Source organism: Podarcis bocagei, assembly GCF_964188305.1.
Source record: "Podarcis bocagei genome assembly, chromosome: 15".
Taxonomy (NCBI): domain Eukaryota; kingdom Metazoa; phylum Chordata; class Lepidosauria; order Squamata; family Lacertidae; genus Podarcis; species Podarcis bocagei.
Window position 1 is genome coordinate 42,892,694 of NC_138141.1, and position 24,262 is coordinate 42,916,955.

General features: G+C 50.7%; 1 protein-coding gene across 1 annotated transcript in view; it reads right to left on the minus strand.

Moving 5' to 3' along the window:
- The window catches only part of DOC2B (double C2 domain beta), a 140,007-nt gene extending 129,734 nt beyond the window's left edge, over positions 1-10,273 (minus strand). Inside the window, exon 1 of the mRNA XM_081172170.1 lies at positions 9,525-10,273. Within this exon, the coding sequence (XP_081028296.1) occupies positions 9,525-9,894 (370 nt within the window). The 5' untranslated portion in view covers positions 9,895-10,273. The remainder of the gene's footprint in view (positions 1-9,524) is intronic.
- Between the last annotated feature and the right edge of the window lie 13,989 nt (positions 10,274-24,262).

Sequence of the window (24,262 nt, forward strand, 5' to 3'; positions counted from 1 at the left end):
GTAGACTCTGGATCTTTTGAGATCATCAACAGCTGCTAATGAATATTTTATACACACACACACATATTAGGAAGATCTTGGCTGATTAATTATCAGGAGTGGGGGCTCAGAAATCTTTCCTCCTCCACCTCCAGCCTTTCCCCCCGCTTTTTTATTTTTGCTGAATCATCCCAAGGAGATATTGCTCAGATACTTCTCCATTGGAGGTTGCCCTCCAGTCACCAACATCCCTGCTCAGAGAGAGAAGGCAGATAATTACTTGCCGTCTTCCCAAAAATACTTGCCATCAGACCTGTGTGGGCTCCTTCCTGGCTGGAGTAGAGGGGAGAGAACCGTCTTCTCACCAGCATCAGATCTCCACGCCGGTTCTGGTGTGAAGCTGCACCTGTTGAATTCCTGACTACCACAATCATCTTAAAAGCACAGGAGCCCTGCTGGGGGAGAGCGAGGTGGCAACCTCATATGTGCCACTCTGAACTGCCAGTCCTCATCCTATGCCAGGGGAAAAACCCCACAACCAAAGCCATCACAAACAAAGAGCTTCATCTCAGGCCCTTTCTGTACAGCCTGCACAGTATTTTACAGCTGGAAGGGCCCCCCAGAGGATATCAAGTCCAACTGCGCTTCCCAATGCAGGGTCTGCAATGACAGCATCCTTGTCAGGTGACTGTCCAGCCTCTGCGTAAAAAGATCCAGTGAAGGAAGGAGCCCACCGTCCATCTGTCCCACAGTGGACCACATCAGGATACATCTCTGAACTTTCATCCAAAATCTGCTCCCCAGACGCCAGTTCTCTTGGGCTTCTTTGTGAGACCAGGACTGCTCCATTTGCACACACAACACTTCATTCATGAACAAGAATGGGAAAAGAGGAGGGCGAAGAAAACAGAAGGACCAAAGCAACCGCCGACGTGAGAAACTGGCGTGATTTTTGCAAAAGCGCAATCAGTGGGAAACAGGCAATGAAAACAGTGTGATGGCGGATTTGTGCAAATATGGTATAGAAAGGCACATGTGTGTGTAAATAGAGAGAGAGAGAGATGTGTGCATATAGAGAGAGACGTTTGGGTTGTTTTGGAATATGTTTGCAAATTCAGATAAAGGATGATGGTGACAAATTTATATTTATTCCTTATGACGGCTTTCTTTATATTTTTGTAACCATGTAAACGTTTTCCTGTTGCAAGCCACCTTGAGCATGCTTTTAAGGGTGCCATACAAATAAACAATGATGACGACGTGCATATAAACAGACTCACACACACACGTGTGCATAAGATTGTAATGTGTGTAAGTATGTAGATATAGAAATGTGTGTGTGTGTGTGTGTGTGTGTGCGTATCCGCACACACATGTGTTTGTTTCTGTTGTGTTAGTTCAATGTAACATCATATCACTCCTTTTTCTATTTAATCACAGTGGTTTATGATAAAGCAGCAGGAAAACCTATTATCTGAAAAGCTGTGCAGCTGCATTTAGAAGGTTGTGGGGAAGGGGGTGTCGGGAGGGGCGAAGACCCGTTTCCCTCAATTCTCAGGAGCCCCAGATTAGAGCTTCTGTCTCCAAGACGTGCTAAACAACAGCTGTCTCCCCAGGATCCATCTGGGACCACTACCTTCCAGGAAGATGAGGGCCGGGAAGTCCATTCTCCTTCAATTCCAGGCAGTGTTGGGTTTTTAAAGGCAAATTACTGCTCAGCGCGCCCCTCCTAGCAGAAAAGTCGCCCCATCTCAGCAGGCGCCACCTGGCATGTTACCAAACATTTAATCCACACCAGGGCTCCTTGCCTGCTCACTCTCGCCTGCTCACAGCCTCCCAGATGCGCATTTCGCCTTTTGATAGGGTGGGGCTTTTATTTTCCCACAAACACACGACAATGAAATTAAGCCACACTGGGCCCCTTCTTCGGGGGGGGGGGGGGAGGGAATGCTTCCTTCCCCCAACATCCAAACCCCCTCTGGATAAAGGTTCAAAGGGGATGTTAAGATAAGTGTTACCTTTCCTGCTTTAGCCTCTCAGGGCAAAATGGAAAGAGCTAGCACTGTGCCAAAATGACTGACAATTTGTCACAAACATTTCTGGCACCGCCAAATGCCTTTTTGACACCCTCGCACTGCCAAGGCCTTCCTTGCAGAGACGCCTGCTTGTTCGTTGCCCTCAGCGACATTGCCAGGCGGCCAAATCCAGCTGGCAAGGACAGGATCCTGCACTCCAACTGGCCACAAAACCCGGTGGTGGTTTGCGTCTACTATGGGATCCCTGATGGGCTGTGGAGCTGCTGTGATGCGATCCCATTCACTGTAGGTTCCCTGATAGGCTAGGATCACCCACGCGAAATATTTCAGGAAGGATGAAGCAGCAGCAGCCAGGAAAGCTTGATATTCCACAGCACCTAAGTGTTTTCTACCTGAAAACCAAAAGCCAAGGACTTTGAGAGCAGCTGCAGAGAGCTGTTACCCTGGCAGAATGATCGCTGGCAGCTGCCTGAAGCTTTTCCTGTTAGAAGAACCATTTCTGCTTTTCTCCCTTTTATTTAATATAAACCACTTAACTTCTATCTGCACAAACAAGATCAAATAAGCACCTTACAGTAATGTCTCGCCTAGTCACCTCCATATATTTTTCCTGTCTTTTAAGGTCCGTAGGAGATCCATTCTCTCTGATCTCCTAAGAGTGGCAGGGAAATATTTTGAGCTCCGTAAGGTGCATCTCCTTCTGGGCAAACTTCTGAGGTGGGTGGGGCCAGAGGCAAAAGTGGGCGGGGGCACTCATGTAAATTTTACCATAACAGCATAGGCCAGTGTTTCCCAACCTTTTTTGGGCAAAGGCACACTTGTTTCATGAAAAAAATCTCGAGGCACACCACCATTACAGCCCCGTGACGTCAGCGCGCAGCGTCACGCCGGGAGGGACATGAATTGCTAGCAAATTACATAATCACCTCCTTGAGGGCTGGCTCATCTTCTCCGAAGGCAGAACCCCATTAATTAACAGGACAGACTCACACCATAGCCAAGACGAGGGGGGAAAACCTCAGTCATGCACAGTCATGCACATGTGGGGGCTAAATGAGGACGAAGACCGGGCAGAGAGCAGGGTTCAAATCACCCCACCTGGCCAGGACAATCCCTGGGTGCTCCCTTGGGCCACTCGCCTGACCCACCTCGCAGGGCTGTTGTTGCGAGGATAACACGGGGAGAACCACGCGCGCCCCCGGGAGCTCCTTGGAGGAGAAAGCGGGCGATGAATGCAATGCACGAAATATATGAGAGGCGACCAGGTTTTGCAGGTGAGGGGCCCCCGCCAGCCTCCGCTTCCAACACCCGGCGCAACGACGCCGAAGTTTCCCCCCGGGCTCGGCTCGGGGAGCAGCGCTGCTCCCCCCCCCCCCCCGGCTCCCCTTCGCCCTCCCGGCTCTCTCTGCCGCCCACTGGGGACCCCCCTCACCTGCCAAGTCCGGAGCGCCGGTGGAAGTTGCATGCATGCATGCAGGGCGCCGCGTTGCCATTGCATTGCACTGCACTCCATGCAACGCCTGCACGCATGCATTGCCTTGCACACCCGCCAAGGGGTCTCCCCACGGTCCGATGCGTCCCCTCCGGCGCGGATGCAGCATTGCAAAAATAAACCCCCCCCGACGCAGCCCTACCTGGGGGGCAGCCTCCGCCTCCGCCGCTCCGCCTCCGCGGGGATCCCCAGGCTCCATCCTGCCGCCCGATCTCCGTGGGGGCGCAGGCAGGCTGCGCGAGGTCTGCGCGGAAGAGCCCCTGCCCGCCCGGCCGCCGCCGCTGCGCTCATTCCATGGCCGGGAGAAGAGCGCTTCAAACAAAACGCCCGGCCCGCCAGGCCACGCTGGGAAACGTAGTTTGCGCACCCCGCGCGGGCGCGGAGCCCAAGGGCGAGGGGACTATGGATCCCAGCAGCCCCCGCGCCGGGGACGGAGGGGGAGAGGCCGGGTGCAGGGATGGAGGGACGGGTGGGCGAGCGAGTGAGTGAGTGGCAGCCGCCAAGCCTTGGCCGAGAGCCAGGAAGGGCCTCCCCGGAGGAGGAGGAGGAGGGAGGCGCAGAGCGGGAGGGAGGGAGGGAACCCCAGGGGTCATCTAGTGACGGCGCCCCAATCGAAAATTTGACTTTAAAAAAAAAATCTTTCGAATTTTTTTATTTTTCCCGCGGCACACCAGGCAACATCTCGCGGCACACTAGTGTGCCGTGGAACAGTGGTTGGGAAACACTGGCATAGGCTACTTTCTGCACACCCTTCTCTCTATCTTGCATCCAGGGAAGCAAGATCCATTATCCGAGCTACAGGGCACGCTTCCAGACAGGCAAACACATTCAAGGAGGGCGTGGCCTCTGGGAGGGGGCGTGGCCTGGTAAGAGTCCCAAGGGCCAGAGAGAGAGGAGCGGAGGGCCACAACTGGACCTCAGACCAGAGATTCCACACGCCCTAAGAAGCCATTCTCATGCTCGTCCTCAGTAGTAAAAATAATGTGTATCTCAAAATGAATCAAAACTGGAAGGGGGGGGAGCCAATTCTCAAATCCTTAAGCCCACCTGAGTTATATTAGGAAATCACAATCTCAGAGAGATTCTCATCCAGCTCTAGCAAATTACTTCTGCAAAGTGGGGCTGCCCCACGCAGGTGGACCCATTTGTCCTCTGGCACATGACTTCTGTCAGTGCGGACTGTCACCCAAGAGTAGAAACTTGCCTAATTCTGAATCCAGTACTTCTACTCTCTGGTGAAGTCAGATCTTCACTGCTTCTCAGAGGCCAGAAGCAAGTCCTTTTAAAAAATGGATAATGCAAGATCAGTTCTCATATGTGAAATAGGTCTCTAGGCAATGCAACGCTTTTTTGGTTAAGCAGCTGAATGTGTTGACGCATCGTGGGTTGAAGCAATTCAGAAGTCCCACCAGTGGGACGCAGTGTGGCCCATTCCACAGAAAAATGGTCGCCAGGTATTTTCACTGTTTGGCTTCCTACATATTTGGAACGTGTGTGGAGCTGCGCCAGCGCAGGAGCACCACCTGATGTTGGATTGAGGGGCACAGGGCTGCAGAGAGCTGCTCCCGCCCCCTTGTTAAAAAGCAAATATTCTGCCACTGCTGTAGCTGGAATGCATGTGGAGCACCTACATGTCTGGAGTGTGTGTGGAGCCTCATGAGTGCAGGAGCTCCAAGAGCCTGTCAAAATGCTTGGAGCTCTGGAGCGAGTTGCACAGGCTCCTGCTCCCTTGTTATAAAGCAACTATAGTGTTTGGAGCGCTTGTGGAGCACCAGCTATACATGGTTTGGAATGCTCATGGAGCTGCAGGAGCACAGGAGCTCCACACGCCTGGAAAAAATGCATGACTCTCTGGATTGAGGAGCACAGGCTGAAGAGAGATCCTTTTTCCTTCCCTCCAAACTATGGGTAGGCAAACTAAGGCCCAGGGGCCGGATCCGGCCCAATCGCCTTCTAAATCCGGCCCGCAGACGGTCCAGGAATCAGCGTTTTTACATGAGTAGAATGTGTCCTTTTATTTAAAATGCATCTGTGGGGCATAATAATTTGTTCATTTATTTTCTCAAAATATAGTCTGGCCCCCTCACTAGGTCTGAGGGACAGTGCCCTGCTGAAAACGTTTGCTGACCCCTGCATCAAACTCTTTCAGAATATTACCAAGTCACGGCAGATGCTGGAGAACAGTCCATTTTAGCTGTCCTTCTCTTCCAGCGCTTCCAAGTATCCCAGAAAAAAACACTCATGATTGGGACAAACCCACTTCCTGCTTCTGACAGCAAGTGCCACTGTGCAGATCATGTGCAGGACTCCAAAGGTGTGAAACTGCACCTCGCCTCTCTAGCAGGATAAGAGCAGGTCTGATTAACTTGGTGGATTGGAAGGGGAAGAGGACAGCTTGCCGTATCTTCCTCCTAAGCTCTCTCCAAACCTTCCCACCTCCATTAGAGTCCCAGGAGCACAAGATTTCATTTTGCAAAATAAAAATGAAGTTTCTAGCCCTCTTTAGAAAAATGGTTGAAGATACAGGGGCAGGAATCTCCTCCTGGCAGCTGCTACCACAAAATCTTCCCATTAGAGGCGCTGTGGATCAAACCTGCCATTCCAAAGCATGTTCTCTGATGCTGTGCTGCAGCTGAAGCAGTTACAGTACCTAACCTGTTTCCTTCCCAGACCAGCCCTGCAAGGTAGACTACCAAGATGGGGAAAAGCAAGGCTTAGCAAGTGACTGCAGATGAGCAAAAATCTGACTCCAAGGATTCCCCCGGGCAGGGGATATGAGAGACCTGATGCATCTGAAGAGCAGAAGGCAACCTATCAGCTTACCTACCTTCCCTCGCCTTCAGAACAGGTGGGGAACCTGTGGAGCTCGAGATGCTGTCGGCGTCCATCTCCCATCAGCCCCCAATAGCCCAGGATGATGGGAGCTGGAGTCCAGAAACATCTGGAGGGCCATTGGTTGTCCACCCCTCCTTCCACAAGCGCACATGGAACAAGCATTCAACAAGTGAAGCTTTCTTCCATCATGGGCTCACTCTGAGCATCACAGTTTGGATTTCTGCTTGTCAAAGCAGAGAAGCAGGGCTAGCTTAAAAAATAATAATATGAGGGTGAATAGGGAGGGGAACATTTTTTCTTCTTCTTTAAATATAAATTTTATTAACATATAAAACACATACATATACATTTACACAGTACACATACATAACACACTACTTTATTTTCATGACATAAAACATACCTACATTACTCTATATAATACCCACCTATACTGTACATCTCAACATACCTACACACCTACCCACACAAACACACACCCAGTGACTTGACTTCCAGCCGTTCTTGTTACGCTACTTTATTTTTCCAACTAGCTTAAACGCATTTCATTATTTCTTTAATGTCTTCTTTTATCTTGAATTTACTCTCCTTTCATTTTCTGGATTCACTCAATATCTGTCAGAAATTCTACTTTCCCGCATAAATTCTGATGTATCCCTTAAAGATAGCCCACTCCTTATTCACTTTTTGTACCAGATCTCCTCTTATCCTCCCTGTTAGTTCGGCAATATGGAAGTATTCCATCATTTTAGATAACCAGTCTGTTTTAACTGGGACGCTGCTGCTTTTCCAATTTTTGGCAATCAATAACCTTGCCACCCTAGTTGCATACATAAATATTGGTCTGACCGTTCTTTTTATTTCCTCTGACATGCTACTTAGGAGAAAGGATTCTGGTTTGGGGAGGGGAACCTTAACGCAGACAGAGTATTTTAAACCCCCTTGTGATTACCACAACAGCAGAGGCTATGTTTGCCTCTTCCACACCCTTCAAAAAGGTCCGTCCTCCCTAAACCCTGGCAATTCCCCCAACCCTTTTAAAAACTCCCAAGTTTGGATTCCACACTGCAACTCTTCCTCTTCCCCCAAGCTCTTTCCTCCAATCAAGAGCAGCTAAAAAATAGCCCCCCCCAATATAGCTGTGATTCCTGCATCACAAGGGGGTTAGACTAGATGACCCTTTTGTCCCCTTCCAAATCTCCTGTTCTGTGATTGCCTGCCTAGCCAGTGCCTTGCATATGTGCCTGCCAATGACAAGAAGGCTTCTTTATTGGAACAGGTGGCAGGGGCAGCAGGGTTAATACCCAGTCAGCTTGGGATGAAATGGAAAAAAATGTTGTTTTCCTTAAATAAAAAAAAAATAAAAAAATACAAGGCTCTGGTTATGCAAAAGATATCCTGCACCATTTGTACTACACCAGAGATATCTCTCTTTCTCCCCATTTCACTGCTGGGAAGATGACAGCTTGGGAGTTTTATTCAGGCGAGAGAGAGGCGGTGGCGAAAGACACTGAAATTCTTCCCTGGCTCAGATTTCTCCATCAGTGGACTAGCTGGTCTAGCATCCTTTGCATAGAAGGACCCCACTCTACGCCCCTTTACCCTTGCTCTCAAACCGGCTCAAACCTGCCGAGGACCCGAGTCGTGCCCCCCTCCCTTCCCAACACGGCCAACACCACAGAAGGCGATGCAACTGGTGTCTTTGAAACATCCTCGCGCTCCTATAAGAGGAGGGGGGTGCGCGCAGGGCGAGGAGGGGGCTCCCCTCGCCTGTTTATATTTTGTCGAGCAAGGAGGAGCGAGGCGAACAAGCTCTTTGGCTGCATAGCGGAGGATTGCGGCTGTAGCAACGCTGGACCCCACCGAGGGTGGGCTGTCGGGGTGACATTGGCGAGGTGGGGAGGGGGCTAAAGTCGGCAGCTTGAGGGCGGGGGTGGAGGAGGAGGGATGGAGGGATGGAATTTCGGCACTGGGAAGAGGGGGATTAAGAAACCAGAGAAGGAAGAGTGGGGGGGGGGCTGCAGGAATGGAGAGAGAGAGAGAGAGGGGGGGGGTTGCAGAGGAAAAAGAGACCTTTTCCCTCCCAAAAAATAAGGGAATTGTACGTGCCTTGTTATGAGAGAGAGAAAGCGCCAAAGGGAGTGGGTGAAAGGAGTCATGGTGTTGTTTTAAAACGGAAGGAGGGAAGATGGATAAAGGAAATGTGCAAAAGGGAAAACGGATGGCATCGCCGGTGTGCCAGGCTTCGCGTAGTGCAATGTTTGTTCTGCCAAACTGGAAGAGTTTGACGAAAGCTCACGCGCCCTTGCAACAAGGGGTTGTTTTCTCTCTTCTGGATTCGGTGGGTGGCGGGAGGGGGGGGACGAGGACAAAGCGATCCCTGCGATTGCCATCTCCACCGCTGTCCGTGCCAAACAGCAACTGGTGAGTGCAAGCCACCGCGGGCGGGGGGGGGGGTGTCTCTTTCACAGCTCCCCTCTGGTTTCTTCCGTGGGGCTGGCACAGGTGCGCAAGTGTGCGGGTGTGATGCTCTCTGCGCAACCGGCATTTGTTTCAAGCAAGCTGGAGCAAGGGGGGGGGAGTGGGAGGCCACCCAACGGATTGTCCCTGTCACAGGTGACAGGCCGGCTGAGCTTTCAAGGTTTCCACTGACCTCCCAAGGCCAGCTTGCTAGAAACTCGGTCAAATCTAGATTTAGAACTGGACGGGGGGGGCGTATTAGAAGGAAAACTCACAGTCGGGGATGGGGCAGAAATCTGACCCGGTGTGCATGTCAAGTTGAATCACACTTTCTGAAATTTGCACTGATCTGAAATTTGCAATGCAGTTCCCCAGCCAGACAATGTTTACCAAAGAAATAAAAATTAAAAATGCCTTCTTTTAAGAAAAAGCAGGCATAAAGAGGAAGATCTCAGTGGAAAGAACAAGGAATTTTATATCTGGAGGGTGCGGGGTGGGGGAGATCGCTAGGAAAAAATGAGTTTATTTGCACCAAACGCTGGTGAGGATTTAAAAAAACAACAAGCACATCGTGCAGAACTCTAGGGATACTGGGGAGGGGAATAGAAAAACCGAAACTGACTGAGAGCCTCGGCTCACGAGGCAAAACACCCCCCCAAACCCCAGAACGAGGCTCTTGCGCACCCCCAGCCCGGCTCAAGGAGGAGACCTGCGGAACTCACTGCAGTCGTCCGACTCGTAGCCCTCGGGGTCCACCGCCTCCGCCGCCTCCTCCTCCGGCTCCGCTCGCCGCTTGGCCGGCTGCTCGGCCGGCGCCTCGGTCCCGTAGGCGCCGAAGAGCTGGTCCACATCTTCGTCGTCCTCCCGGGGCGCCGTGGTCTCCGAGGGGCTGACCGCCTGCTGCCCGGCCGCGGAGGGCGCCGTCGAGGAGCGCAGGCTGTTGCTGCGGCTGACGGTGGCCGGGAGCCCTCGGGGGAAGCGGGGGAAGTAATCCGAGATCTGCTTGATGGGTCGGATAGGTCCGGGGCAGACGTCAATGGCCATGTGCTCTTGGATGCTGATGGTAGTCCGCTCGCCTTTCCGGAGTGTCATGCATACGGCTCTCGGAGAATCGCCCGGAGTACGTCGAGGGGGACCGAGGAGAAGGCGCAGCGAGGGGGGCGAGGGGATGGAGGTGCGCTTTCCCCGCCTCCGGAGCCTTACGGGGTCCGCTGTGCCCTCGGGATCCCCGGGGATCTGGTCATGCTGCTGGTTCCCTCGCGCGCGCTCTCGCTCTCTCTCTCTCCCCGTCTAGATTCACAGACACCGTCAGTCGGAGGAGAGAAGGCGCGGTGGGAAACCTGAGACGGATCAGATCGGCGAGGAGGAGCGAGGCGGGGTGATGTCACCACCTCGCAGCAACAAAAGGCGAGCCGGGGGGGAGGAATTCAGAGGCTGGGGGGCAGGTGGCCGGGCGAGGGGGCAGCGCCTCTCCCCTCTGGCCGCAGAGCCCTCTGGCTGCTGGGAAAGGGGTCTGGAGGGAGTCCTCTGCCTCGTCCGCCTCCTGCTCCTTTCCAATCGCTAACAGGAGGGGGAGGAGCCCAGGCAGGGAAGGGTTCGTGAGTTTTTGCTTTTTTATTATTATTAAAAGAAACCCAACAATTTTGCCACTTGCCTGGTTTTTAAAAGCACGCGCAAAGCAGCAGCAGCAGCCTGACTTTCAGCCGCTTGCGCCTATGGCTCGCGGTCTGCAGGGTTCCATCCTGAGCCCCAAAGCGGGGAAACTCGGGTGGGTTTGGTTGTCTGGACTCAGCCGCGTGCCTCTAAGGAAGGGGCGAGCAGGGCGAGGGGTCTGTCCACACACACACACCAGCAACTGGGACTCCAAAGAGGTAGGCTACGCTGAGACAGGAGGCTCTGTTTTCCCTGCGGCAGCTAAACGCAGCTACCCTTTGGGAGTGCGCTCACCACCCAGAATTTATTAATTGGAAGCAATTTCGAAAAGCTGCTGTGCTTCAGCCGAGAGATGGGCGGGGGGGGGGTTGGGTTGGGGGACGAGTGTTCGTAGAGCAGCTTGAGGGTCAAAGAGAAACCTCAAGATAGTCTCTGCCCTCAGGTTTGTAATCTAAAGGACACAGCAGAAAAGGAAAAGCGAGTGGAAAGGGAGGAGGAGAAAAACAATCTGAGGCAGCTGTTTCCTGGACCAGCTGGGACAGAAAGAGTTCAGGGAGGGTGGGGGACAAAAAAAATGGAATCTCAGGAGAGCCCTGCTTCCCTTTCGCCTCTCCAGGCTGCAGCTGCATATAGGCAACCCTTCTCAGAGCTTGTGTCAATGAGTTCCACAGGATCATCACACATTGCGTGGGAGAGGAGCATTTCCACGTGTACACCCTGAACTTACTTCCAATCATCTTTGTTTTTGGAGGATTCTATAGTCTACATAGGGACGAGGGTGGTGCTGTGGGTTAAACCACAGAGCCTAGGACTTGCCGATCAGAAGGTCGGTGGTTCAAATCCCCGCGACGGGGTGAGCTCCCATTGCTCGGTCCCTGCTCCTGCCAACCTAGCAGTTTGAAAGCACGTCAAAGTGCAAGTAGATAAATAGGTACCACTCTGGCAGGAAGGTAAACAGCGTTTCTGTGCGCTGCTCTGGTTCACCAGAAGCGGCTTAGTCATGCTGGCCACATGACCTGGAAGCTGTACGCTGGCTCCCTTGGCCAATAAAGCGAGATGAGTGCCGTAACCCCAGAGTCAGCCACGACTGGACCTAATGGTCAGGGGTCCCTTTACCCTTTACCTTTAGAGTCTACATTTATGACGCGACAGGAGGAAGGCAACAACAACAAAATCCCTCTTCCCTCTCCAGCTCCATTACAACCCCATCTCATATACACCCCCTCCCCTCTAAAAAAACCCAACTGCTTTCATTTTTCTTCTTAGAAAAGATTCTCAAATCCCTCAACAGTTTTCCTTTCCAGGTAGATGATTTCACCACCTAGATCATCTTCCACATCCTTTTTCCTAAACCCAGCAACCGGAATATAGATGTGACTCAGAAACATGACTTTCTGACACAGGGTTGAGTCAAAGGGCCATTTAAAAAGTATTCAAGCATGATTAAAACGAGTGAACTTTTGAGTGGCAAAATCTGTCTTCCAGTTAACCACATTGTGTTTGTGGCCCGGCCACTCAGCACACAGTCCTTTTGCAGAGTGACGGCTGCACTCTGCGCATGGTCAAGAATCAGGTTGGCACAAGGTTTCCCTGGACCTCATCACTCTTTTGTCGTAAGAATAAATCCTTTCACCGATGCCATGCTTAAGTCCTGGGGAGGTTGCTAAGAGCTGGACAGAGCGCTCAGAGAGCTCACAGAGGACTCCCAGTTTATATTGGATGAGAAAAAATAATCTCACCCTATACGTGCCCAGGGAAGTGGGTGGTGCTGTGGGTTAAACCACAGAGCCTAGGGCTTGCCGATCAGAAGTTGGTGGTTCAAATCCCTGCGACGGGGTGAGCTCCCGTTGCTCGGTCCCTGCTCCTGCCAACCTAGCAGTTTGAAGGCACGTCAAAGTGCAAGTAGAAAAATAGGTACCACTCCGGCAGGAAGGTAAACAGCATTTCTGTGCGCAGCTCTGCTTCGCCAGAAGCAACTTAGCTGGCTCCCTTGGTCTACAGAGCGAGATGAGCGCCGCAACCCCAGAGTCGTCTGCGACTGGACCTAATGGTCAGGGGTCCCTTTACCTTGACCTTTATACATGTCCAACCCATAGGGACCGATGCAGCTGCCTACTTAGGTTTCTCTGCATTCCTCATTGTTATGTTTACATCTCCATATTTCCACAGCACTTTGGGATCTATTTATTTTAAAGTTCTTACAAGAAGCCATCCTCCTTTTAGTGCAAATTTCTCCCAAAATGCACAAGTTTGTAGACAACACTACCTAACACACACACACACACACACACACACAACTTTGCAGGGCAGCTTTCCCCTAACATAACTAATTTGGGTGTGCTATTTTGGCTAATCTGCACACGCTTCACCATGTTCCTTTTTCTGTGAATGTTACTTGGCTGCAGAACCAACTGGCAAAATTCAGAGAAGGGCCAAATTTCAAAGGATGGCTACATTCCAGTTCGTGCATCATTTAGGAAAGTGTGGATCAGGTAGGCTGTCCTTTAAATGCAAGTTGGGTTGATTTTCTTTAGCTGTGATTACTCTCATTGCAGGGGTTGGACTAGATGTCCCTTCCAACTCTACAATTCTCCCCCAGCCCAAACAAATAACCACCGACACTCTGCAGGAGAAGGCCTCCTGCAGATACCATTTTATCTGGAGGTCTGCGCCATACAATCTAGGAAAAGGGCCTTTTAAACTCTCCTGTTTCATCTCAAAACAGGCCCCACCTCTATTGTCTTTTTGGTGCCTATTGAAGACCTTTGTCAACAAACCTGTTAAATGGAGAATTTCCGTATTCCAGTCTGCATCCCCCTTGAAATGCTTCATACACGAAATTCTAAAACTGTTCTTGTAGACACGATGGTTTTGTACACTTCTTTTGCTGACGTCACTGTCATCTTAATCTTTTTGAGATGTTTCACAGGAACCAATTCGTAAACAGAAGCAAACTCCTTTAGCGTCTTTCCCCTGGCTGGAACTGTGTCCTTGAACTCTGACAACGCTTCTTGCTTCCCTAGATGCAGGACAGAAAGTTTGCACGTAGAAGCTAGCCTAGGAAACAAGTCCTGTTGGGTCAGACCAGTGACCCACCCAGTTCAGACTCCTGCTATCACAGTGGCCAAACAGTGGGAAATCCTCAAAGCAGGATTCCAGCACAAGCGCAACTCCTGCGGTGTCCAGCAACTGGTATTCAGGATCATTGTGGGAATGTTCAGGGATGCAGGAGAGGACATATTGTTTAATTATAGCCTTTCCAACTTGTGTAAACAAGTTCACAGTTTAGCAGAGTAATATTCCCCCTTTTAAACTCACAGCGGATGCGTTTGCTCAGGCTTGCAAAAGCCTCTATAGTAACTGTTCTGGTATTTCCCCCTTATTCTCTCATAAAAGATAAGACACGACACAGTCTTCTATAAAAGTATAAAAAGAGTTTACTCACATTCTGTTCACAATCGGATCCCAGAAGGCAGACTTATCTTAGAAAAGTAACATACACCTGGAAACCATCCCATAAGGAGACAGTCCCTTTGTCCTCTCTTGGCTGGAAGAATCTTTGGCTAAGCAGATGTTGCTTCTTTGACTAAAGTAGTCACACAGGGAGAGATGGCTGCCCTGCCCTGTGCTTTTGTCATTACCTGCACAGGTGAGGCCACACCCACCTCTAGTCACATGCAGAGGAAGTCCGTCCCAGCCCAGAAGGAAACAGGAAGTTTACCTGCTGGCTGGACAAACATTCCTCCCCATGTGTAAACTCTAGGAATGTTGTACTTGACTGCTCTTGTGTTTCACATCCCACAGTCATTGCCACCTCCGACTGTGGAAGCAGAATACAGCCATCCTGTGGCAGTGAGTTCCATAGTTTAGCTCCGCCTGCTTTAGAATGTTGACCCACCCACCATCGGCATGTGGCCCTCAGAAGGTGCTCTAGGAGGGAATGAGGCCCTCAGCCCCACCCCTGAAGGAGCCAGAGCTACCAGAAACAAGTCAAGTTCTGGGTTGAGGCGACAGGACCAAATCTGACGCCTGCTGAGGCTGAGAGGGAGGCAGTAGCTTTGTCTGTCTGTCTCCAGCCTAGTCTAACAAAGAATGGTCTTAAAGCAGGAATGAGTGATAAAGTTGGGGGCAAGCTGGCAAGCAGCCTCCTGGGTCTTGCTATCGCCTCTGAATGCACCTGAACATCAGAGTCTCCTGATAAGGAGGCGATGAACAGAGGAGGGAGATGATCCTGGTGAACATTTGCACAGGAAAGGAGACTCGGTTAAGTCCACTGAGGAGTCGGAAGGAAGTCATTAGTGGGAACTGGTGTGGGCCTAATTAAGACAACGTCACGGGCCTCTGTTGTCTTTGTCCATGGGCTTTTCTTGGCAGGGATACTGGAGTGGCTTGCCGGTTCCTGCTCCAGGTGGATCACGTTTGGTCAAAACTCTCCACTATGACCTGTCCATCTTGGGTGGCCCTGCACGGCATAGCTCATAGCTTCTCTGAGTTATTCAAGCCCCTTTGGATGGTGCTGGAGGAGACACTTGAGAGTTCCATGGACAAGAAGATCAAACCTCTCCATTCATAAGGAAATCAGCCCTGAGTGCTCACTGGAAGGACAGATCCTGAAGCTGAGACTCCAAGACTTTGGCCACCTCATGAGAAGTGAAGACTCCCTGCAAAAGACCCCGGTGTTGGGAAAGATGGAGGGCACAAGGAGAAGGGGACGACGGAGGACGAGATGGTGGGACAGTGTTCTCAAAGCTACAAGCATGAGTTTGACCAAACTGCGGGAGGCAGTGGAAGACAGGAGTGCCCAGTTAGCCAGAATTTAATTTGAAGAAACCATCACCCCTCCTTCCACACCTAGATTGGCTTCCTCTTCCCTTTGTGCAGCTGGCAAAATCGTGCCATTGCTGCTGCTATCTTCACCTCTGCCGCCCGCCTACACCTCTGCTGCCGAAATTCGGAGGGTGAAGCTTTAAAAACCTTTAAGGACACCAGAAGAGAGTGCTGGATCAGGCCGGTGGCCGCTCTAGTCCAGCATCCATCCTGCTCTCACAGTGGCCAACCAGGTGCCTCTATGGGAAACCCACAAACAGGATCAAGGCAGAAGAGCAACTTTCCCTTCCTGTGGTTTCTAGCAACTGATATTCAGAAGCACCGCTGGGTCTGGCCGTGGGGGCAGAGCAGAGCTGTTCTGGCTAGTAGCCATCGGCAGCCCCATTGGCGCCAACTCCAGGGGACCCTGGGGGCCTGGGAACTCACACAAATAAATTGTGGGTGCTCAACATCCACCCCGCAGGGCCTTGATGCAACTTCCGGGTGAAACCAGAAGTCATGTTTGAGGCCTCGGACATGACCTCGGAAGTTGCATCACTGCAGCATGTGTGATGTAACATGACATCATGACATCACATTACATCACAGGGGCCACTGGGCACCCATAATCTGGAGCCTAAGTCAGCGCCGCTGGGGAGCTTTCTCTTTCTTTTTTTAATTATATTTTAATTAATTTTTCAACATAACATTTTCAACAATTATTAAACATACTTTTGTATCTTATACACTTTTTTTGACTTCCATCAATCACATCTGAAAATTTTCCAGTCTTATCACTTAATTTACATTTCTTACTTTCACTATTACATTTAAATATTATAACTAATGTCTCTCTTATTTCTCTTCTTTGCAATATTTCATATATTTCTCCTTACAAAACTTCTTGTAGTCCCACTAGCGTAATTTGTTGATTACAGTTGCTCTTCAAATAGTTTGTATATTTCTTCCAATCATCTGTAAATCTCTGGTCCCACAGGTTTCAAATCCTTCTTGTCATTTTATGCAATTCGCCGTAGTCCATCCTCTGGGGAGCTTTCTACTCCAAGCTTGTGATATCAGGGCTGTGGCCACAGAGAGATTCTGAATGTAGGAAATAAACAAAGGGTGTTTCACAGGGCTTTAAATGTGTGGTGCAAATGGGGCCTTAGGGGCCGCCACTGAGAAGGCCGTGTCCTGGCCCTCAGCTTCTGAGGGAAGAGGAGCTGCCAAGAAAGACTCCTTTGTTGACTTTAACAGCTGGGAAGGTCTGAAGGGAAGGAGGGGGCCATTTTCACATTCTCTTTAGCCCCCTTCCCAAAATATTTCTATTCAGAACTCGCAAGCCCAGCCCACAACTGCAAGATCCTCCCAGCCCACAACTGCAAGATCTTCATGTCACTGTGACCCAATGCTTCTTTTATGAGAAGCAATGAGATTTCTCCCTCCTTCCAGAGCTGATGGAACCGGATAACATGCAGGAGAAAACGAACACTCGTTTGTGGGGATTTTGCTACATGCGAGGGGGAGGGGTTTGCCTAGTTGTGGGTCCTGCTCACCTGTCATTTCAGAGCATCTCTTTAGCTGGGCTTTGAAACAGAGGCTGGGAACCCCGGGCTTGGCAAAGGGAGAGAAAAAGGGATTCAAAGTTTGATTTTATAGCTTTCTGTGATATTTGTTTATATTGCCTCTTTGTAAGCCACTTAGAGGTTGCAGTTAAGTAGAATGTAAATTGTTTAGAAGGGACGCGGGTGGCGCTGTGGGTAAAACCTCAGTGCCTAGGACTTGCCGATCGTATGGTCGGTGGTTCAAATCCCCGCGGCGGGGTGAGCTCCCGTCTTTCGGTCCCAGCTCCTGCCCACCTAGCAGTTCGAAAGCACCCCTAAGTGCAAGTAGATAAATAGGTACCGCTTTATAGCGGGAAGGTAAGCGGCGTTTCCGTGTGCTGCGCTGGTGCTGGCTCACCAGAGCAGCTTCGTCACGCTGGCCACGTGACCCGGAAGTGTCTGCGGACAGCGCTGGCTCTTAAGCGAGATGGGGGCACAACCCTAGAGTCGGACACGACTGGCCTGTACGGGCAGGGGTACCTTTACCTTTAAATTGTTTAGACAGACAGACAGACGGATGGACAGAATTGTAAAAAATTATCAGTTGAGCAGCAGGACCTGAATTTTTAAGTCCTAGTGAGGGAGCTGTTGCACCAGGAACCATAGCTGTCAACTTTTCCCGTTTTTAAAGGGAAATGCCCTTATTCCAAATAGGATTCCTCGCAAGAAAAGGGAAAAGTTGACAGCTATGCCAGGAACTGAAAGCCAGGAGATGGAGGACATGATATAGTGGGCTGAGCCCTGGTTCCTCTTCTTCTTGGGCTGCCGATGCCCGATTACAATCTAGCGTTCACCCCCTCTTTCCAAGGAAAATTGAAGGGTGATGGTTGAAGCTCCACTGCTGGGCTTTAGAGACTTAGCAACGGCGAGTCAAATCTCCTCTGCACATGTTTGGAGTTGCTGTTGCTTATTTCTTCTTTCCCGGTTCCCCCAACTCAAGATTAATCCCCGGAAGCAACTGGCAAGGCCTGTTCTCAAATCCCTGAAATAGGAAGGTTCCCCTCTCCCCCCAAAAAAGAGCAAGAGCGTGATAGTCGGATCCTGCAACTCCTTTGCAAAGCCAGGCCAAGAGTGGGCGGGGCCTAGAGAGGCTCTCTGGTTCATCAGCTCTTATTAGGTTAATTCCGCCTAATTGTAATGCATCACTCAGTGGCAAAGCTGCCAGTCGGGGAGATTACCCAGCATACAGCCTTGCGACAAAACCTAATGCCTCCTTCCCTTTCCTTATGCAGAAAACCAGCTTTGTTTGCTTAAAAAATATATTTCGGTCCCGATGCTCGGGGGCAGCTTCGGAAAATTAAAAATCAACCGCAAAAGACCGTCATTTGAAAGGGAAATTGCTACTGCCAAGCCCTGCGCTGCTCCGGGGCAGGGGGCAGAAATTTGGTTAGCAATTCTCAATATATAATTAGTATATAATTAATAATGTTTCCCCAAACAGTTCGCAAATTGAAACCTGGCTGTCCTCCACAGACTGCAATGTTCCAGATTTTTGACGATCGGCTTTTCCAGTCAAAAAGAGGTGCGCAGAAATGTACCTCTTAAGGAAAAGTGTGCCTAAAAAGTGTGTGAGAGAGTTGTTATCTAAGGAAGAGCATTTGGGAGTAACTGATTCAGAGGCTGGAGGCTAGATGGAGTTCCAGTAGATGCTGGATGCGGTGCGTTGCTGCCCCGCGTGGCGAACAGATGAATTGCAGGACATAGCTTCTTAGGGAAGAAATTTCAGGACTGGACAGATCCTGACCTACCCAGGTTGGGCATTAGAGTCTAATAGCAAGGAGGAATGTCTATGGCAGGGGTCAGCAACCTTTTTCAGCTGCAGGCCGGTCCACCGCCCCTCAGACCATGTGGTGGGCTGGACTATATTTTGGAAAAATAATAATGAACGTATTCCTATGCCCCACAAATAACCCAGAGATGCATTTTAAATAAAAGCACACATTCTACTCATGTAAAAACATGCTGATTCCCGGACCGTCCATGAGCTGGATTGAGAAGGTGATTGGGCCACATCTGGCCCACGGGCCTTAGGTTGCCTATCCCTGGTCTATGGGCCTCCTGGGTACCCAATGGGCTCAGAGGCAGAGCATCTGAAAAGTATCTGAATGGACTACTGCCATGCGCTCTACGTGGGGCTACTTTTGAAGGTGACCCGGAAACTACAACTAACCCAGAATGTGGCAGCTAGACTGGTGACTGGGAGTGGCCGCCAGGACCATATCACACCAGTCCTGGAAGATCTGCAGTGGCTCCCAGTACATTTCCAAGCACAATTCTAAGTGCTGGTGCTGTCCTTTAAAGCCCTAAATGGCCTCAGCCCAGTATACCTGAAGGGGCGTCTCCACCTCCGTTTTCCAGCTCAGACATTGAGGTCCACCTCCCAGGGCCTTCTGGTGGTTCCTTTACTACAAGAAGTGGCTGGAAGATACTGTCGTTGTCGTTGGCATCCGTCTGTCTGGGGAGACAATGGAGGAGGGCATCTTTAGGGGTAAAGTCAAGCTGTTGGAAGGTTGCGGTGCCCGCTGTGGTTGTAGAGACTGATAGGGGAGAGACATGTTTTGTTGCAGCTGGGGCAGATGAAGACGTCTGGTTGTGCTGCTGCAGATGCACCATGGCGTTTCTTCTCTCTGCGCTCCTCTTTGTTTGAGACTCTGCCCTGTCCTGTGATGCCATGCGCTCTATGTGGGGCTACCTTTGAAGGTGACCCAGAAACTGCAATTCATCCAGAACGCGGCAGCTAGACTGGTGACTGGGAGCGGCCACCGAGACCACATAACACCGGTCTTGAAAGACCTACATTGGCTCCCAGTACGTTTCCGAGCACAATTCAAAGTGTTGGTGCTGACCTTGAAAGCCCTAAACGGCCTCGGTCCAGTAGACCTGAAGGAGCGTCTCCACCCCCATCGTTCTGCCCGGATGCTGAGGTCCAGCGCCGAGGGCCTTCTGGCGGTTCCCTCACTGCGAGAAGTCAAGTTACAGGGAACCAGGCACAGGGCCTTCTCAGTAGTGGCGCCCGCCCTGTAGAATGCCCTCCCTTCAGATGTGAAGGAAATAAGTAGCTATCTTATCTTTAAAAGATATCTGGAGGCAGCCCTGTTTAGGGAAGTTTTTAATATTTAATGCTGTATTGTTTTTAACAGGGTATAAATAATAAATTATTATTATTATTATTATTATTATTATTATTATTATTATTATTATGTGCAGCAAAGCTGAAGGCTCAGCCCCTCGAATCCCAACAGAAAACACCTCCCTCCCCCGAGCACACTGCCCCTGCCATTTGCACTCGGCTCATGCGCTGGAGCCCCTCCGGCCTTTTTCACAGGCACTCGCGAATAACAAGTTGGCCGCCGATTTCGGCGCCTTGTTTTACATATACGAACAAGGGTAATTAAAAGTGTCGGCGGCTGCCTGCCTGCGAGGCTGAGAAGCAAGACGTGGCGCCACCCGCCAGATTTGACAAGGCTCCTTGACAAAGCAATTAACCCCGTGCCCATTTCCACCCAGCCGGTTCCCTCATTCCACCCGCACGCCGGCAACTGCAGGTGGCGACTCCGAAAGCGAAGCAGCGCCCATGAACGGAGCATTATTCCTCCGTGAGGAAATTCTTTGGCTCAACCAGTTAAGAGTCAGGGTGGAGAGTGCAGTACCTGGCATCTGAGTACCTGAGGCCTGATGCACAGTTGGCAAGGCTGGCACCGAAGTTAGCATCGCTGGGCATGCACCAAGGGCCAAGCACAAGCAGGGGCCTGATGCCAATCCCACAAGCCTATTGGCCTGGTGCTACTTGCTGTTCCTGCCACTTGGAACAGGGATGAGAGACCTGTGGCTTGCCAAACATTACTAGACTACAACTCCCATCATCCCTGACCGTGCTGGTTAGGACAGATGGGAGCTGGAGGACCACAGGTTTCTCCCCATCTCCTGCTCTGTGCAGACTCTGTTAGAATTCCTGCTCCATGGTTGCAGTCATGGGATTGTTGTCTATCCCATGACGGTATATGTTTTGACTCCACAGAGTGGGAAGTGACGGAGACAGGATGTTTGTGTTCCTGTGTTCCGTGAAGTGGCACTATTGTCCTTTGTTTTTTCACTCTTTGCTGTCTGATGCTAGAGAGAGGGGAAGCCTTGCTGCGGTGCTCCGTGTGTGTGTTTATATGTAAATAAAGTAGATTAGCCAAAATGCTGAGTTGCTGAGGTCTGTTGCGCAAGCTGCGAAGACTCTGCGGATCCCTAAGTGTGCCGATGTCTGTTGGCATCGGTCGCTGTGATGTTCGGGCAGAAGAAAGCTTTTGAATCTCCCAAACGATCGACCAGGAGGAAGAGAACATGCCAGTCGGGCATGTGTCTCTGCCAGGGTCCTACTCAAGTGTAGGACGAGCTCATGACAGACTCCTCTGTCTGCTTCTTTCTAAGAGGAGCCATGGGGTCACCGCGGAACAGTGCTAAAACCGGAGTCCTGCAGGCTCAATGTCGCTGCGGTTAGTATCCTGCCAGCATCCGAACGAGGCGATTGGGCAGATCCGCTCCTGCTGATCTCTCGCCATCTGACACGGTGTAACAAGGATGACAGAGTGTTTTGTGGGGATTAAAATAACACTGTTTCTAACAGTCCTGACAGCGCCACTTTGTTGCTCCACTTACCGAAGCACAAAACGATGAGCCTGGGAGATTCTACTCCGCTCCTAAGAATGGCCTGCTGGATCCGGCCATTGGGCCACCTAGTCCGGCATCCTGTTCTCACAGTGGCCAGCCACATGCCTGTGGGAAACCAGAAAGCTGGATCCGTGCACAACAGCAACTCTCCCCTCCTGTGGTCTCCAGCAACTGGGATTCAGAATCATTGCTGTGGAGGCAGAGTATAGTCGTCATGCCTTCTCTGCCGCGAATTTGTCCAATCCTCTTTTAACGCTGTCCAAGTTGATGACCACCACTACCTCCTGCAGGAATGAGTTCCATGGTTTAACTCTGGGTGAAGAAGTCTTCTCTTGTATCACGGATAGCTCAGTTGGTTAGAGCATGGTGCCGATAATGCCAAGGTTGCAGGTTCGATCCCCGCATGGGACAGCTGCATATTCCTGCATCGAAGGGGGTTGGACTAGATGATCCTCAGGTTCCCTTCCAACTCTACAGTTCTATGCTCTGTTCTGAATCTTCCAATATTCAGCTTCATTGGATGGTCCACAAGTTCTAGTGTTAGGAGGGAGAATTTTTTTTAATCTGTCCACTTTCTCCATGCCATGCCTAATTTTATTTGCACAGGCGTTTTAAGTGTGGGGAGTGTACACTCTTCCTCTTGTTAAGAGGACCTGGTGCCTCCAGATGTTATTGGTCTCTTCCTTTTTGGGAAGCCCACAAACAGGACCTGAGCTCAACAGCCACTCTCCCTGCACATGGGTGTTTGGGCTGCTCCCTCCAGATGTGGTCAGGGCAAAAGAATTGCCTTGCCCTGTCCTCAGCAAAGCGACAGCACAAGGCAGAAGGAATCAGGTCCTTGGTTTCAGCACCACGGAGAGCTCTGAGAAAGTGTGTGGCTCCCAGAGAGAAGGGAACGCCTCTGTTTAGAAAAGATATTTGCTCCTGAGAGAGGGGGGGGTGCCTCTTGAAGAAGGGACGTGGAGGATCTCTAACTCCCATCAGCCTCAGCCAAGATGGTCATTAGCTCCGGGGATGATGGGAGTCACAGTCCCACGGCGCCTGCTTCCAAATTTTAAACACAACCACCTGGGGATTGAATCAGCCCTTAGATACATATAATTCAGAGCTGAATTCAAATGATTCAGAGGGGTGAAGGGTGCAAAAAGAGGTGGTTGCAGGAGAAAGAGGAGCATCAGATCAAGACAGCTTTTCGTGATAGAAAGGAACATTTCCTATCAACACAACAGCTCTTGACTGCAGTGGTTAATTTCTTCTTCTTCCAAAAACACCCCATAGCAATTTGCATAGAGTTTGGAGAAGGGGGGATGGGGAAACAACCACCATGCAAATTGCAAAAAAAAGAAGTATGTCGGGTATTAAAAAGCCTTGAGATTGAATGGAGAGCAAAAGGTGGAGATCTAGAAAGAAAGAGCTATATGATTTTTTATGAACAATAGCGTGATATTTCTTAGCTGGCGAGGTTTGAATGGCCCCGCTCATTGTCAGGCAAAATGAATGACAAGCTGAAGGCCAAAAAGAACAGCTTCAGAGCCGCTATTAAAGGGCTCCATTATCCTGGATGGTTTTCAACAGAAGGTAGAAATAATCATAATCACAGGAGGAGCGTCGACGGGGGGAAAGTACGGGGCTATGAAAGATGTATTGTTAATGGCGTTAGGGTTGAGAAGATGGAGGGAAGGAGGGAGAGGAATGCAGAAACATGGAAGACCTTCAACCCCCTCAAAGTCATTTACGTTTCCTGCAGCACACAAGGTCTGTTCTTGGCGTCCCGGTCACAGGCCAATTGGGAGATGCCGCAATGTGGGGAAAAACGATCTCAAGTTTGGGGTCTGTTTCTGACAGCGGCTGGCGAGAGCCTGGAGACCGGTTTCTGCAGGGAGCTGAAGTCACAGTGGATGGATGGAGCATCTCTGAGTTCAGAAGCCGGCTGCCATTGAAGGTCTGTTGCTTGGGGGGGGGGGTCATGGGCTGGAGAAGGCTGAAGCCTTCAAGCCCAGCTGGTGGGCAGCAGGGTAGTGGCAAATTCAGATGTGCAGTATCCTTTTGGTCTGAGAGGGCGACTTGCAGGGAATGGGGAACCTCAGGTCCTGGTACCAAATGTACCCCCCCACAGGCCACTCTACCTGGCCCTTGAACAAGCCCAGTAAGAGGTGTGTCCTGGGAAAGTTGGCATGGCCTGGAGAGAGTCCCAGGGGCCATATAGAAGAAGAAGAAGAAGAAGAAGAAGAAGAAGAAGAAGAAGAAGAAGAAGAAGAAGAGGAGGAGGAGGAGGAGGAGGAGGAGGAGGAGGAGTTTGGATTTGATATCCCGCTTTATCACTACCCAAAGTAGTCTCAAAGCGACTAACATTCTCCTTTCCCTTCCTCCCCCACAACAAACACTCTGTGAGGTGAGTGGGGCTGAGAGACTTCAGAGAAGTGTGACTGGCCCAATGTCACCCAGCAGCTGCATGTGGAGGAGCAGGGAAGCCAACCCAGTTCACCAGATTACGAGTCTATCGCTCTTAACCACTACACCACACTGGCTCTATATAGTGAGGGTTGGGGGGCTCATTTGGCCCTGGAGCACGAGATTCCCCACCTCCTCAGAACTAAAGTCCCAAACACTGCATTGTTTCCTCATGGGGGGGGGTATCTCCCTCCCCTTTATCATTTTCCTTGCGCTTTTCTCAACGTTTTCCAAACCTACAGCATTCTTTTTGAGGTGACGCCACAGCGGCCCGCCTGCTGCGGAAGCTC